At 44.8% G+C, this 17954-nt stretch overlaps 1 protein-coding gene across 1 annotated transcript in view; it reads left to right on the top strand.

The window, feature by feature from the left end:
• exoc4 (exocyst complex component 4) overlaps window positions 1–17954 on the top strand; it is a 565674-nt gene that overhangs the window by 13716 nt on the left and 534004 nt on the right. Inside the window, exon 2 of the mRNA XM_086010674.1 lies at window positions 2450–2834. Coding sequence (XP_085866800.1) covers window positions 2450–2834 — 385 coding nt within the window. The remainder of the gene's footprint in view (window positions 1–2449; window positions 2835–17954) is intronic.

Below are 17954 nucleotides of genomic sequence, written 5' to 3'. Positions count from 1 at the left end.
AGCCATGATCTTATTGAATGGCAGAGCAGGCTCGAGGGGCCGATTGGCCTACTCCTGCTCCTATTTCTTATGTTCTTATGTGGTCGGAAGCTCATTTCAGGGTCAAATATGACACCAAGGTTGCAAACAGTGTTGTTCAGCCTCAGACAGATGTTAGGGAGAGGGATGGAGTCAGTGGTGGGGACTGAAAACAATAGGTTCGGTCTTCCCAATATTGAATTGGAGAAAATTTCTGCTCATCCAGAACTGTATGTCGGACAAGCAGTCTGACAATTTAGCGACCGTGGAGGGTCGAGAGAAGAGGCAGTGAGGTAGAGCTGGGTGTCATCGGCGTACATGTGGAAACTGACGCTGTGTTTTCAGATGATGTCGCCAAGAGGCAACATGTAGATGAGAAATAGGAGGGGGCCAAGGATCGATCCTCGGGGGACACCAGAGGTAACGATATGGGAAGAGAAGCCGTTGCAGTTGATTCTCTGGCTGCGATTAGATAGACACGAATGGAACCAGGCGAGTGTTGGACGACGATGGAGTGGTTAACTGTGTCAGAGACTGCAGGCAAGTCAAGAAGGACGAGGAGGGATAGCTTACCTTTGTCACAGTCACAAAGGATGTCATTTGTGACTTTGATGAGAGCCGTTTTGGTTCTGTGGCAAGGGCGGAAAGCTGATTGGAGGGAGTCAACCATGGAATTGCAGGAAAGATGGGCATGGATTTGGGAGGCGACCACACGTTCAAGGACTTGAGAGGAAAGGGAGTTTGGAGATGGAGCAGTAGTTTGCAAGGACGGAGGGGTCCAGTGTTTTTTTGAGGAGAGGGGTGATGACGGCAGACTTGAGGGAGAGAGGGACAGTACCTGAGGAGCGAGAACCGTTAACAATGTCAGCTAACATAGGAGCCAGAAAAGGAGTGTTGGGTGGTCAGCAATTTGGTGGGAATAGGGTCGAGGGAGCAGGAGGTGGGTCTCGTGGACAAGATCAGCGTGGAGAGGTCACGAGGGGCGATCGGAGGTGACAATTTGCGTAGATTTCCTCTACTAACAAATAAAAATATTGAAATGCTGTGGATCTGAGAAGTGACAATACCATCAAATCTCCTTTGTGTGATCACGGATTCCACTAACCAATCAGTTTGTATTTTCCTGTACAATGTCTGTGTAAATGGTGCAGTCCCCCTTGAGTCTGGTCAGTATCATCGGTTAACATAATACACACTTTTGGTCCCTGAAAATTATAATTTGTACTCTGTTTTGCAGCTAAGTATATGACTTATAAAGCACACTTAAAGTTCTGTACTCTGTTTTTATGTTTAACTTGAGAATATCATTTCAAGAAACAGAAACCAGAAACTGTAAAAGCAGCAGAGAAGTAAAAAGGGCTAACCTGATACCTGATCTTTATTTGTTAATGAGGCTGGCACCCATGATGTTACCCCTTGCTGATAGGAACAATGGCAGAAACTGTACAGACATTAGGTGATTGCAAAAGCATTACCATAATGTTTAGGTGATCGTGAACACATTACCAGGATGTTTACTTAGCTGTAACCCATTCAGTAAAATGTGACTTCTTTATTTCAAACTGCCAGACCAGGAAATCCAATTAAATGTATACGTGCACAGCTCATGATTGGTGCAGAATGTACGAGGTGTTAATGCTTTCTCAAAAGCAGGGATAAAAATGTAGCACGCTGTATGAGAAATTGCTTACTCTGTTGGATTCGTCAGACTCTTGCAGGAGTCGGTGTCGATATATCGGAGTAAGACTCCGCGGATAATAAATCGTTTAAATTCTCCAGGTGTAGTCGACTCAGTGATTGCTGAACCAGACTGAGGGTAAAAGAATCCGTTCTATCAAATTCAGTTAAATTGTAAAATTTGAAATGCACAGTGCAGTAGCACTGTGACTATGGTCGAAACAGTTAATGGGTACAGACTGGCCACTTCAGTTTTTGCAAGGATGCAGTTCACACCATCAAAGTGGGAGTTCCTGGGGAAGATCTCACAAAGTGTGTAAAATAATACTACCCTGTGCATAAACTTGGGAAGGGGGGTTGCGGGGAGCGGGAGGTGGGGTAACCTTGGGTTGCTAAAATGTTAGACATCCATTTGTATAGTGCTTAGAAATGTCTCAATGTTTCATGTGCAGTGAATAATTTTTAATTCCAATGATTGTTATGTAGGCAAACAGGATGTACAAAGTTAATTATCTACAGTCTTCTGACGATGCATATTATAAAGGAGAATTACCAAAATATGGATAATAAACAGACATATATTGAGAGTATTGTAATACATGGAAAAACAAATCCCATTTACTATTTTGATGCTGAAATACTGCAGTAGGGTTCAAGTGGTATTGATGACAATCGTTTTCCTGTTTTTGTGATTCACTGTGGTGCATGAAAATGACATTCTTTCAACTTCAAGGTTTCTTGTGTCTTCCTGTAGAACTCTGTCAACTAGCGATGATGTTCAGGATCGAGAAGCTGAAAAGGGTCGTCTGGAGGAAGCTTATGAGAAATGCGACCGTGACTTGGATGAATTGATTGTTCAGCACTACACAGAACTTACCACAGCCATCAGGACATACCAAAGCATCACGGAACGTATTACCAGCTCACGCAACAAGATCAAGCAGGTGAAGGAGAATCTGCTTTCATGCAAAATGCTGCTGCACTGCAAAAGAGATGAGTTACGCAAACTGTGGATCGAAGGTATTGAACACAAGCATGTGCTAAATCTGCTGGATGAAATTGAGAACATCAAACAGGTGCCACAGAAACTGGAGCGATGCATGGCAAGCAAACATTACCTTCACGCCACAGACATGCTGGTAGGTACCCTGTGTCATTCACCAAAATGTGAATGTATAGGTTGTTGTATGCCGCTCAGTAATCGATGCAGATTTCGTTAGTGAAAATAAAGGATTCAGATGTGATTACTGACCATTCTGTGAAAATATATTGAGTGTGATATTGTTATCAACAATGTGAATTGGAGAGTATTGAAATTCATCTCATGGCATTTGGTTATAAATGCAAGAGATTGTTTTACTGTGCAACTCCCTGGTTCCTTCTGAAGGACACTGATGTACTGGAAAGAATTCCTGGAAAAGTAACAAAGGTGATTACAGGTTTTAATTTTGAGTTGTGAAGAGAGGTTTACAGAATTGAGCCTGTTTTCACTGGAGAAAAGTTGGTCAGGTCTTTATGCACGCCTTGAAGCAACTTCATTCTTTCTTTAGCAGGCTATTTATTTTAAGCTGCAAAGACAGATGTACAATACAAAATTAACAAGCTTCAAGACTAGCACAGGGTAGTAGACATATAAAATGGATTCTGAGAAAAAGGAGTCTCAGCTACTTTGATTAACTGCTTTGGAGAAAAAAATGGGTAAATATACTCCATTAGATATAATCAGGCATGTGCTGCAGGATCTGTGGAAATGTCATCTGTTCATTAGAACTGGTCAAGGTTGTATAATGTAGATTGTAATCTTGGATTGATGCAGTGGCATTTCATTAGATTTCCTTGGGTAAAGCAGCATTTTCTAAGAGCTTTATCTTTTTGTAAATTGTACTTATTTAAAATCTTGATGGAATAACATAAGTTGAGAGTTGACAGCAATGAAAGTTGTACAAAGCCCTGCAGTGGTACTGACAACTGAGCTGACTGGTCTGATTCTTAAGTAACACACTGAAACATTTCACAAACATGCCATGGCTAACTTTTTGTAAACAAAAATCACTGGTGAATTGGGTGTTTTTTATAAATCATTGTAAATTGTTAGTCTTGAAGCTGTCATCTGAGGAAGAAGTTGGCCAACATTTGATTTTGTGTTGGAAAGAAAGAAAGCAAGAATTGGGAGGTTTGGTTAATACTGAGGAGGACTGCGGCAAAATACAAGAAGACTTTAGCAAACTTGTAGAATGGATGTGCAAATGGCAAATGCAATTCAATATAGATAAGTGTGAGCTGGTGTATTTTGTTAGGCAGAATAAGGAAGCCATCTACTCCTTGGAAAATCAGAGGAGCAAAGGGATCTAGGGGTACAGACACACAAATCATTAAAATTAGCAGTGCCCTCAGGATGTCACTAAGTGCTTCACCACCAATTAATTACTTTTGAAGTGCAGTTAATATTTTAATGGCAATGCGCACAGCATGATCCCACAAAAAATGGGGTCTCCGGTTGAATCGATAGATGAGTCGCTGAAGTGGGAAAGGGTGCGGTGGTGGTGTGACTGGATGACCAGGCATGGGCTGGTCCATCACTTCAGTCTTTGAGTTCATTGTAGCAGGTGAATTTCATCAAGTGTGGGTGAGCAGCTTGCAGTCATTGGCAGAAAACAAGTTGTGAACGGTCATCTGCATTGCTTTTGTTTTTGTACACACCCGACGAAGGTTGAAGGTGCCACCTGCCATCATACGTGAAGAGCTTTGAGATGTAATAAGGTGCTCTAAATGCAAGTTTTTCTTACTGTGGATTCATTACTGCCAGTACCATAGTGCAAGTATGGAAAGCAAACCCTTATTTTTCTGCAGAGCACAAACTTATCTTGTTGCCTATGATAATTCTACCCTTCGGTTTTGAGGAGTGCTGCCATTCAGTGACAAACATATGTACAGTTTCAAATTATCTTCACTGCCTAATAACAGAGCTTCTGTTTTACAATACTTGAGGCAGGCAGCACTGGCACTGTAGACACTTAAGCTGCCCCAGAGCATAGTATTATAATGGCTTATGACTTTTACCATTTACAGTACTGTGTTTGTCTTTTTTAATTCACAAACAGTTTGTGCCTGAGATACATTCAAGTTGGTATATCAATCATTAAAAAAATGACATACATGGACATGACTGATAAAGATGGGGGGATTGAGGAGTCGACAAAGCATGAAGAGGGCAAGAATTTGACCTGCTACCGATAGAAGCGAAATTCTGTTGTCAGAATCACAGCATTAGTGATCACCTTTTGTGCTTGTCGAGGTGCAAGTATTGACGTCTTTGAAATCTTGCAGCAGCTTCATGTTCCGAGATTGTATTGTAGAGGGCAATGAGTCTCGTCTGGTGGCCCCCATGCGTGTAGATCTCTGCAGGGATACTGCTGAACCAGCTGCTTTTCCATCTGACAGTTGCGTGATCACAAATTGGTTTTCAGCAATATCAGGTGGGATGGCAAGCTTGTCCAAGTCCGGATGAATGAGACTTGGAGTAATTACTCTTATCCTTTTTTGGTGGGAGAGATTGCAGGGGAGGGGAGATGGTGTTGAAGTAACCTTGGTGAATTGCTACAATGCATTCTGTAGAACATGCATATTAGAGCCACAGTGCATTTGAAATGCAGGGGGTGCATTTAGTGGCATGGACGCTGATAGTGAACTGCTCCGTCCTGGATTTTGAGCTGCACCCATTGAGGGAAGTAGTGAGTATTCCATTACACTCCTGACTTGACCAAAGAGTGTTGTGTACTGATAGATGCCCACAGCCTGGATCACCTCACACATCTGACTAAGGAGGATAGTGTTTGCACGCCAAAGGAATAGAATTTAAAATGTAAAATTACATCTCTTTCCTCACCCTCACCCCCATTTCTAACCAATGTGCCATTCAATAGCTGGGCTGTCAAGTATTTACCTGCATTCACTGTTAATGTATCGCAAGTTGGATGATTAACTTTTTGTGGTTTACTTTCCGCATAATACTTTCATTTGCTTCCACAGACCAAATCCAGATGAATGTCAGTGTTGACTGTCAGAGAGAGAGACTTGTATCTGAGTAGACATCCAACAACAACAACTTGTATTTATACAGCGCCTTTAATATAATAAAACATCCAAAGGCGCTTCACGGGAGTATCAAAAGACAAAAAATTTGACACTGAGCCACATAAGGAGAAATTAGGGCAGATAACCAAAAGCTTGGTCAAAGAGGTAGGTTTTAAGGAGCGTCTTAAAGGAGGAAAGCGAGGCGGAGAGGTTTAGGGAGGGAATTCCAGAGCCTAGGGCCTAGGCAACAGAAGGTACCAAAGGTTGAGCAATTTATAATCCGGGATGCTCAAGAGGGCAGAATTAGAGAAGCGCAGCTATCTTGGTGGGGGTTGTGGGGCTGGAGGAGATTACTGCGACAGGGAGGGGCGAGGCCATGGAGGGATTTGAAAACAAGGATGAGAATTTTGAAATTGAGGCGTTGCTTAACCGGGAGCCAATGTCGGTCAGCGAGCGCAGGGATGATGGGTGAACGGGACTTGGTGCGAGTTAGGACACGGGCAGCCGAGTTTTGGATCACCTCAAGTTTACATAGGCTCATCTTTATCCTTCCTTTACTGCAGCTCAGACTCAGCTGTTGTGTTGTGCTGTGTGTCCAACCTACAACAACAACAACTTGTATTTATATAGCGCCTTTAACGTAATAAAACGTCCCAAGGCGCTGCGCAGGAGTATTTTAAGACACAAAAATGAACACCGAGGAGATTGAGTCATCACAACATCTGTGCATGTGGACTGTTTGAGTTGCAGCATGGAGTTTGCAACCAGGAATTTGTTAAAGCAGCTGAGACTTCCCAACAGAAGTTTGGACCCAGCCTTTTTGGAGACGTGGTTGATCATCACATGCATCATGTGCAATGTGACAAAAGCAGAGTTGTCATCCTGTGGTTTAAAAAAAATTGTTTTTATTTTACACAGTTTTCAGAATAGCTCACCTGAAGAGAACTGTTAGCTCCCCTCTTAAAATTTAACGTGGAGGACTGCAAACCCAGTAGCCTTTGAATCCACTTTAATCAAATTATTGGTCCTTTTTAAATGCAGCTCCTCTCATTTGAATGAAGTTGTGGCTTCATTTGCCATTAGGTGTCGCAAACAAACGGGCTATGCAGGGTATTGTTTGCAGTTTATCCACTTAAGTGTTTAAAAATGGTTAATTTCTTAATTGCCTGGCCATTGAGAAGTAATCTTTAAATGGCCCTGCTTTAACAATGCAGTAAAGACCACTATATGATTAGGAACAGCTACACTGACCCGAGTTCACCCTCCTCTGCCACATGGAAGGGATTAGAAGGGGCTCCGTGAGAGCCACCGTACACGTACCTTCATCAGAGCCTCAGTCAGCAGCTATTGAAAAGAAGAAAAGCCAGTCCAAAATAGTGTTGCTTTCTGCTGTTCTAATGAGATGAGGGAATGTGGGAGTTCACGTGATCTGTGGTAGACTACAGAATGATCATTAGAAGGCATTGTAAATATTCAACTCGGGCACGCTACATCAGACGCAGCACTTCTCTGATCATACAAGACTCTGTCTGCTGAAAGAAAATACCTGGGGGGAAAGATTCGGTTGGTTTGCGCCTTAAGAGGGCGCTAATGGGGGCACAAAGCAACTAGCGCCTGGGCGTGGCGATATTTGCGCCGCTCGCAAAATTGACCAGACATTTTGCGGCAATGCTTAACACTGCCGCCACGATCTCCTGCACCCGCAGATCGTGATGTTAGTCAAGCGTACAACGCCCCGGTAGCACCCCAGACCGGATATTGAGTGGCGCCCCCTGCCTTACCGCCTGTTGGTAGCAACGACAGGTTGAGGGGAGCGTTTTGCAGTCGGGAAGGGACTGGGTAGCGCTATTTAAAGGCAAGAGCTTCCTGCCTTATTTTGTCGGCGACATTTTTACACACACATTTGAGAGAGAGAGAGACTTCTGGAGATATTCAACGCTGTGTTGAGGAGTTTTGGGTACTGAACGGCACTTTGCAGGATCATTTTGATTTGATCCTCCTTGCATCGATTTAGAAGAGACTATGGGGGCTGCACTCTGAGCTCTTACCCTGGGCCTCTCCATTGTTCTTTCCAGCAGAATTGATGTACAGGTCACTCCAGGCCGATATTCAACGCTGCAATGAGCAGGGTGTGGATGGAGAGCAAGATCGACCCTCCCCTTTAAGAACTGGCCGGCGCCAGTGTCTGTGTTCCATTGCTGACTGACACCACATGAGCTTCGCCAGCGCTCTGAGGCAGTGCCTTGCTCCTCGGCGTTAGCGCCTTCAGAGAGGTGTGTAGCGCCTGATTTGGCGCTCCAATCACCTCCAGGGGCGATAGAAGCCAAGTTTGCAGTCGGAGGCGATAATTAGCGCCAGGCATTAAACTTTGTGCCCGGCCGATTATTGCGCCCCAAAAGGGGGATACCGAATTTCTCCCCCTTTATTTTTGCTGTCGGTGTACAGCTCATGTGTTGGTAGAAAGCCTGAACAGCAACAACCATATTCTTCACGTGACATTTTTTGTGAAGTGCTTGTTCGCTATGCACATCTGTTGTAATCCCGTCAGCTGGTTAACAACCAATGGTGAAAGTCCCCCTCAACAAAGTATAACCTTTCTGAGCTTTTTATCGAGACCGTTATCTTTAAAGTAGCCTTTCCTTGTACTTCATCATGAAGTATGTTTCATTGTCATGCATTGTTCAAAAAATCACTTGTTCAGTGCTATACACTTTGGGCTAAAAATTGAGTAGCGCCCCGGAAAAATTAGCGTGCCCGTGCCGAAAATTGAGTGGTTGCGCCCCAAGAGGGAAGTGGGGTGCTACTGGTAGTGCCCCGCATCCCTCTTGGGGCGCTGAGTGTCAATATTACGACGTTACGTGCCGCAGCGCCACATGCTGCGGCACGTCATGCCACGGTATTGCAGGCCTTCCTCCCCTTCTTAAAGGGGAGAGGCCTTGTGTAGTGCGACCTGGGGCCCAGCTGGGCCCCCGGGGATTGGGAGTGCCGGCAAAAGAGCCCGGCACTCGAGAAGTGCCGGGCTCTTGGAGCGCAGCCAGCACTCCGCGGAGGTTGAGGGGCGTTTCAGGAGGTCTGGGACGGGAGCGCAGGCAGGTGCTGGCAGGTGTCCAGCAACAAAAATGGCCGCCCCGCACCTCGCCTTTAAATTGCGCCTCCCCGGCTGCAGGTACGCCCCCCTGACCCCGTCGGACATGGCGTCCGGTGGTAAGTCAGGGGGCGCTCCTGAAGATCGTGGCCGGGGCGTGAGTGGGGCGCTGCGCACGCCAATGACATCATCGCCAGCGGTGCAGCGCCGCAGGGCGCGACCGGTTAGCGCCACCACTAACCTCCTGCTGAATTTTGCGGGAGGCGTGGGCAGTGCCGCGCCCGGGCACTAGTTGAGTTGCGTCCCGTTGGCGCCCTCTTAAGGTGCTAACGGGAGGCGCAACCAACTGAATTTTTCCCCCTTTGTGTTGGATGGAGCTTGCCACAAAAGATACACAAAAATGTTGTCAATAAATTAAGTTCTGTTGCAGAAATGTGCGGAGAAAAATACTTTAAAATGTCTTGATTGAAACAGATAGGAAAACAAAAATTGTTTTTCAGTATTTTTCTGTTCTTCAATTTATGCATTTTCGTGAACAAAAACCTTTCTTTATTAAAATTACCTTCCTGCTTACAAGTAATTTATGCAAGCACATGAAGATTGTAATTAATGCTTACTGGATTGCATTCTTTAATTTCCTTTCTTTTTCCCCACTCAAATTAATTGGAGTAATTTTACCAGTGATGCGTGCTATAGGTGTCCAAATTGAAATTGTAATTCCCATATTGTCTTCATAACGCTGGTGGAGATGGGATTTTATGACTTGCTTTATGAACTGAAACATTTTATCATTAAAATTTTCTAAGGAGACCTACAGTAAGATGGTTTCCAGAATGGCACTTCCAAATCGGTGATGACGTGCAGTGATCGCCACGTGTATCGGTGATGACATAAGAACATAAGTAGTAGGAGCAGGAGTAGGCCATACGGCCCCTCGGGCCTGCTCCGCCATTCAATAGGATCATGGCTGATCCGAACCTAGACTCGCGTCCACTTCCCTGCCTGCTCCCCGTAACCCCTAATTCCCTTATCAGCTAGGAAACTGTCTATCTCCGTTTTAAATTTATTTAATGTCGCAGCTTCCACAACTCTCTGGGGTAGCAAATTCCATAGATTCACTACCTTCTGAGTGAAGAAGTTTCTCCTCATCTCAGTTTTGAAACGGCAGACCCTTATTCTAAGATTATGCCCCCTAGTTCTAGTCTCACCCATCAGTGGAAACATCCTCCCCGCATCCACCCGATCAAGCCCCCTCACAATCTTATATGTTTCGATAAGATCGCCTCTCATTCTTCTGAACTCCAATGAGTAGAGTCCCAACCGACTCAACCTTTCCTCATACGTCAACCCCCTCATCTCTGGAATCAACCGAGTGAACCTTCTCAGAACCGCCTCGAGAGCAAGTATATCTTTTCTTAAATATGGAAACCAAAACTGCACGCAGTATTCCAGGTGTGGCCTCACCAATACCCTGTATAACTGCAGCAAGACTTCCCTGTTTTTATACTCCATCCCCCTTTGCAATAAAAGCCAAGATTCCATTGGCCTTCCTGATCACCTGCTGTACCTGCATACTAACCTTCTGTGTTTCATGCACCAGGACCCCCCAGATCCCTTTGTACTGTAACACTTTGCAGTTTCTCTCCATTTAGATAATAACTTGCTTTTTGATTTTTTGTGCCAAAGTGCATCACCTCACACTTTCCAACATTATATTCCATCTGCCAAATCTCTGCCCACTCACCCAGCCTGTCATGTCCTTTTGCAGGTTTTTTATGTCCTCCTCACTCACTGCTTTCCCTCCCATCTTTGTATCGTCAGCAAACTTGGATACGTTGCATTCGGTCCCCTCCTCCAAATCGTTAATATAGATTGTAAAGAGTTGGGGTCCCAGCACCGACCCCTGCGTAACACCACTAGTTACTGATTGCCACGTACCATTGATGGACTTCGATTTGGAATTTTATGTTGGCAAAAAGCAGCAGCAATTTTGCTAGCAGCAAGTTTCCACAAGCAGCAATCCGCTGAGCAACGAGTTAATGTGAGAAATTTGCATCAGTCTTCAATCCAGTAGACCGTGCTCAGCTGCCATTAATGCTATGTGCAGTTGACACTCAAGTTGTAAATGTCAAATTGCATGCAGATGCTTTCATGGAAAGAATAAGGGGTCTAAGTCAGGTAAGGCTGTTGGTCCTGACTATTCAGCTGAGCATGCTCCAAGAGATGCAAGCCTCTTGCTTATATATTTCGCGGCTCACTGGAGTCAGGAATTGTTCCTGCGGGCTGGAGGGAGGCTCATGATTATTGTGCCAATATTCAAAAAGGGCAACCATTCAGAATCGTAAAATTGAAGACCCATTAGCTTGATTTTGGTTGTAGACAAGTTACGAGAAGGGGTTATTAGAGACTCTCAATGTGACTGCTTGAAAAGAAGTTTGTGTCTCACCAACCTGGTTGATATTTTTTTAGGGAGGTTGCTAGGCTGGTGGATGAATGCAGCCTGGCTGATGTCGTATATTTGGATTTTCAAATAGCTTTTGGCAAGCGCCTCACTATAGGCTAATTTATAAGAAGAAATCCTGTGGGATTGGTGGGCAGATCCTGGGACAGATAAGAAATTTGTTGCATTCCCATCGGCAAAGGGTCGTCATTGGTGGTCGTATTTCTGCCTGGGGACCGGTTACTAATGGAGTCCCACAGGGATTAGTGTTAGGACCTTTGAAATAGCAACAGAAAACGCTGGAAAAACTCGGCAGGCCAGGCAACATCCGTGGAGAGAGAAACAGAGTTAACATTTCAGGTCGAAGACCCTTCGTCAGAACTGAGGGAAAAAAAGGCAGGAAATGAAACATTAAAAGACCAGTTTAGGGGCTGGGAAATGGGGGAGGGGATGAAAGAACAAAAGGGAAGGTCTGGGAGGTGAAGAGACATTGAGAGATATTCAAGATGAGACGCGATAGTAATAGGACAGGTAAAGAGACAAAAGATGGCTCTAGATGAAGTGTGAAATGCGCTGGCAGAATGAAAGACCGCTGCCCTGTGGGAGAGAAAAAGGGAAAAGGCACAAACCAAAGGCGTGGATAAAAAATATATAAAAATATAATCAGGGCCGAGGTTATGATCTGAAATTGTTGAACTCGATATTGAGTCCGGAAGGCTGTAAAGTCCCTAATCGGTAGATGAGGTGCTGTTCCTCGAGCTTACGCTGAGCTTCCGTGGAACAATGCAAGAGGCCGAGGACGGTGAGGTCTGAATGGGAATGGAGCGGTGAATTAAAGTGACAGGCGACCGCAAGCTCGGGGTCCCCCTTACGGACTGAATGGAGGTGTTCCGCAAAGTGGTCAAAGTGTTGGAACATTGTTGTTGAAGGGTCCCAGAGCTGAAACGTCAACTCTGTTTCTCTCTCCATGGATGCTGCCTGGCCTGCTGAGTATTTCCAGCATTTTCTGTTGTTGTTTTTATTGCTTTTCACTATGTTGTATTGATGATTTGAATGAAGGCATTGGAGGAACTGTCAGCAAGTTTTGTGGAAGACATAAAGATTTGTGCTGGTGTTAGAGATGGGAGATGGCCAATGTCTGGCACATAATATTTAATATAAATAAAAGTCTACAATTGTGGGTAAGGGCTAATTCCATGCATACATATACCATGCAGGGCACTGAACTGAAAGCTGTTGAGGAGGAAAGTAACTTGGGTATTATTGTACATGAATCTCTTCAGGTTCACGATCAGTGCCACTAGGCTATTGTAAAAGCAAGCAAAGGATGTTGCTACGAGGACAATCCAGCATTACACAGAATTACATCAAATATACAGCACAGAAACAGGCCATTCGGCCCAACCAGTCCATACCCGTGTTCATGGTCCACTCGAGCCTCCTCCCATCCTTCCTCATCTAACTCTATCAGCGTAACCCTCTATTCCCTTCTCCCTCATATGCTTATCTAGTCTCCCCTTAAATGAATCTGTACCATTGGCCTCAACCATTCCCTGTGACAGCGAGTTCCAGATTCTCACCACTCTCTTCACGGATGTTGCCTGGCCTGCTGAGTTTTTCCAGCATTTTCTGTTGTTATTTCCTTAACCAAGCTGCCACTGACCCACCTATTCCATGAGCCTCAATTTTGTTAACCAGCCTTCTATGTGGTACTTTGTCAAACACCTTCCGAAAATCCATGTAGACAACATCCATTGCATTCCCTTCATCAATCCTCTCTGTTACTTCATCAAAAAATTAAATTAGATTAGTCAAACACAATCTGCCTTTTACAAATCATCTCTGTTGGCTCTCCTTAATTAGCTCCAACCTCTCCAAGTGCTCGTTAATTTTTTCCTTGATTATTGTTTCTAAAACTTTACCCACCACTGATGTTAAACTGACCGGCCTGTAGTTACTAGGATCGTCCCTACACCCTTTCTTGAACAATGGTGTCACATTTGCCATTTTCCAATCCTCTGGCACCTCCCCTGCATCAAGGGAAGATTGGAAAATTATGGCAAGCCCTTCCGCTATCTCCTCCCCCAATTCCTTTAGCAGCCTGGGATGCAAGCCATCTGGACCAGGTGACTTATCCACTCTAAGCATACCCAGCCTTTCTAGTACACCCTGTCTATCAATTTTCACCCCTTCCATTGCTTCTACCTTTTCCACTTCTACTGAGCATCCACCTCCTTGGAAAACACCGATACAAAGTACTCATTGAGTATTCTAGCCTTGCCCTGCACCTCTAAGCCTATATCACCATCTTAGTCCCTAATAGGCCCCACCCCACCTCTTCTACCGGCATGTAAACAGTAAGCGGGTAGTAAGATTTTTGGGTTCCCTTTTATGTTAACCGCCATTCTACTGTCATATTTGTTGAGTCTGTGCTTTCAAATGTAGTTATGCTGAATAACTGGACACAGACTACAGAAATACTTACAGGTCTTTGGTAACTGAGGGTCAGGGCTGAACTGGAATACACTTTGCTCCACAGGGTTTATATACCGGTGTGGTCACCACCGGTACTACAATGTACAGGAGCCATCAAAAAGTAGTCCATCACCTTAAGGTATCCTCTTAAGGTGGTACAGGTTACATACACTACAATATTCTCTTTGCCAAACTTATTTTCATCTTCACTTCTCCTCTCAACTTATTGTATTTGGTCGAGTTCTCCCTTGACGAGTTCACCTGACATTCATCATACACCTTTTTTTTTGTCTCATCATCTTCTCTATCTCCCTCGTCATCCAAGGAGCCCTTGCTTTGGTTCCCTTACCCTTCCCTCTTGTTGGAATGTACCTAGCCTGTACTTGGAACATCTCTTCCTTAAAGATCACCCATTGTTCCGTTACAGTTTTTCCTGTCAGTCTTTGGTTCCATTTTACCCTGGCTAGATCCTTTAGCATCCCATTGAAGTTAGCCCTATTCCAGTTTAGAAGTTCCACTCTAGATTGTTCCTTGCTCCTCTCCATTGCTAATCTAAATCCTATGATACACTGATCACTCGTACCCAAGTGTTCTACCACAGACACTTGGTCAACCTGGCCCACCTCATTCCCCAGCACCAGATCCAGCAATGCCTCCTTACTAGTTGGGCCAAGAACATACTGGTCAAGGAAATTCTCCTGAACACATTTCAGAAATTCCTCTCCCTCCTTTCCATTTACCCTAGCATTATCCCAATCGATATTTGGGTAATTAAAGTCCCCCAATATCACCACTCTATAGCTCTTGCATATCTCTGTGATTTCCTTGCAGATTTGCTCCTCTACCTCCCCCTCACTATTTGGAGGCCTGTAGAATACCCCCAATAGTGTGATCAGACCCTTTTTGCTCCTCAACTCTAACCAAATGGATTCTGTCCTTGTCCCCTCAAGAACATCCTCCCTTTCCAACACTACAATGTCTTCCTTAATCAGCACTGCCACCCCACCTCCCTTTTTCCTGCCCTATCTTTTTTGAACACCTTGTACCCTTGAATATTAAGTGCCCAGTCCTCACCGTTTTTAAGCCACGTTTCCGTTATTGCCACAACATCATATTGCCACACGGCTAATTGTGCTTGTAGCTCACCAACCTTATTCACTACACTTGGTGTATTTACGTACATGCATTCTAAACCCATTGTTGAATGTTGCATAGTCTTTCTACTCCTATCTAATATGGTACTACTTCTGCCTCTAGTACTACTTTCTTCTCTAGTACTATCCAACATACTCACTCTTTTATGCACCTTATTCCTCTTTTCCACTCCTATATGCTGGTGCCCATCCCCCTGCCAAGCTAGTTTAAACCCTCCCCAACAGCACTAGCAAACCTCCCCACGAGAATATTGGTCCCGGCTCTGTTGAGGTGGAACCCGTCTGGCTTGTGCAGGTCCCATCTTCCCCAGAAATGGTCCCAATGCCTCAGGAATCTAAAGCCCTCCCTCCTGCACCATCTCTCCAGCCACGCATTCATCTGTTCTATCCTCCTAAACCTGTACTCACCATAGCACGTGGCACCGGGAGTAATCCGGAGATTACTAACTTTTGAGGTCCTGCTTTTTATTATTTCCTAGCTCCCTATAGTCTGCCTGCAGTACCGCATCCCTCTTTCTGCCTATGTTGTTGGCACCAATATGGACAATGACCACTGGCTGTTCACCCTCCCCCCTCAGTGTCCTGCAGCCGCTCAGTGACATCCTTAACCCTGACACCAGGGAGGCAACATACCGTCCTGGAGTCACGTCTGTGTCCATAGAAACGCCCATCTGTTTCCCTAATGAATGAATCCCCTATCACTATTGCTCTTCCACTCTTCTTCCTGCCCCCGCTGTGCAGCTGAGCCACCTGTGGTGCTGTGGCCTTGGTTCTGGCTGCTCTCCCCAGACGAACCATCGCCCCACCAGTTTCCAGAACTATGAACCGGTTAGCGAGCGAGATGCACTCTGTGGAATTTTGCCTGATATACACAAGTAAAAGAGAAAATGTTTATGTACCTTATATAAGTGTCCCCTACTTCTCCCTAACCTACCTGCTTGGTCCTCCTTCTCTGACTGGTGGTCATCCATTCCCTCTCTGCCTGCACATTCTGAGGCTGCGGGGTGACTACTTCTAGAAAGGTGCTTTCAAAGTATTTCAGGTGATAGAGGCCCTGGTAAAGGTTCAGGGGAGGGCCACTAGATTGAACCCAGTTTAAAAGCCCTTGGTTATCATGATAGGCTTAGTGAGCTGGGTCTTTTTTCTCTAGAAAAAACATACACTTTGGAAAGCCTTGATTGAGGTCTTTAAAATAATGAAGTGATTCGACTGTGTCCATGTGGACAGTGTTGGGTTTGCAAAGATAATCCAGAGGCTGTAAGCAGAGTTCAGTTCATGTTGCTTTTTAATGGCTGCTCCACACACACACTCCCAGGCAAAAGCAATTGAATACCTATACACAATACAATGATAACAGCACTATCGAACTCCATGTGCTCAGGCCAAGGCAATTGAGTACCTATCATCAATGTCAGACATAACAGACAGACTATTTGAATTAGGTAGGTTAGGGAGAAGTAGGGGACACTAATATAAGTTGCATAAGCATTTTCTCTTTTACTTGTGTATAGTGCAACTGTTGGGTGAGAGACAGAAATTGCCATTACATTTCAAACTATATGGCATGCAAGTTTCTTGCGGACTAAGGCTGGTATTGGCTCTTTCCTCCCCTATCTTTGACCTGTATCTTAACTTTGCAACAAAATAATTGTAAAAACCAACCAGTGTTTGTGGTGGGATTGGAAGATGATGCCTGCCCCACCCCCACTCTCCCTCTGCCGCCGCAATTGGTGATGGAGTAGTCTCCTGGTTTATAATTTAACAATAAGTGTTTGTGTGATGGTCAGACTCAACTGAAGCAAGTTTTAAGAGTTTTGCTGGTGCCTGAAAAGAAAGTTGTGGCTTTGTACAGGGAGAGACAAGATCATTTCCATCTCTTTCAGAGCCCCGAGTCTGTCTTGACATTTTTGGAAGGTGAGCTGCAAATGCAAGAGTGAAAGCCATGTGAAGTACAGAGACTGAACGAGAATGTTCTTGAGATTTCAGAGAGAGAGATGTACAGAGAAAGGGAGCGAACTGGTAGAGGTGTACAGAGCCGGAAACGGAGGTGGGGGAAGAAGAGACTTGCAGAAAGTGGGTGAGGCAGGGAGGACAATGAGAGGAAGTGTATATATGAGCCATAAAGAAGGGGAATCCGAGTGAAACATAGACAGTAAGTGAGGCAGAAAGAATTAGTGGGAATTGAACCGAGACAGTTGCAGGAAGAGATGTAACATTTTGGTGTTTTTTTGTTTGTGAGTTATGCTAAATGTGACCAACTCGTAAATGAAAAATTTGGTGCTGAGAAAGACTTAGCGTTTTATAGCACCTTTCATGGCCTGATAAAGTACTTTTGAAGCGAAGTCACTGTTGTAAAGTAGGAAATGCGGTATCCAGTTTGCGCACAGCAAGCTCCCACAAACAGCAATATTATAATGACCAAATAGTCTTTTTTTTTTAGTGATGTTGATTTAGGGATAGATATCGGCCAGGACACTGGGGAGAACTCCCCTGTTCTTCAAAATAGTGCCGTGAGATCCTTTATGTCCTGCAAGAGCAGACAGGTCCTCGGTTTAACGTCTCATCCGAAAGACGGCACCTCTGACAGTGCAGCACTCTCTCAGTACTGCACTGGAGTGTCAGCCTACATTTTTATGCTCCATTCTCTGGAGTGGGACTTGAACCCACAACCTTCTGACGCGGTGAGCGTGAAACCAGCTGAGCCATAGCAAAGGTCAGGGAGCTGACGAGAGTGGTGTGAGGACTGAGACTCCATTTAAGCTCTCTCCTCCCTACAGAGCATTTGTTATTTTATTGCATAAATGTCAACAATTTGACAAGTCCTTCAAGTCCAACCAATGTACTGAGATTGGTGAGGATGTTAATGACGGTGAGAAGCAATGAGACTCTCAAATGAATATAAGATATGCGTTGGTCATGCGACATTATTTTCGGCCCAGAAATTCGGGTCGGGGGCTTCCCGCGGGTGCAAGCCCCCAACCTGCACTTAACTAGTGCGCCGGCCGTTGAGCTGTGGGCCCGCGTGGGATTC

This window comes from Somniosus microcephalus, chromosome 17, assembly GCF_052327205.1.
Source record: "Somniosus microcephalus isolate GS21.2 chromosome 17, FLI_Smic_1.0, whole genome shotgun sequence".
Classification (NCBI taxonomy): domain Eukaryota; kingdom Metazoa; phylum Chordata; class Chondrichthyes; order Squaliformes; family Somniosidae; genus Somniosus; species Somniosus microcephalus.
Note: the sequence above shows the minus strand (reverse complement) of the source record. Positions and strands in the feature narration are given on the sequence as shown.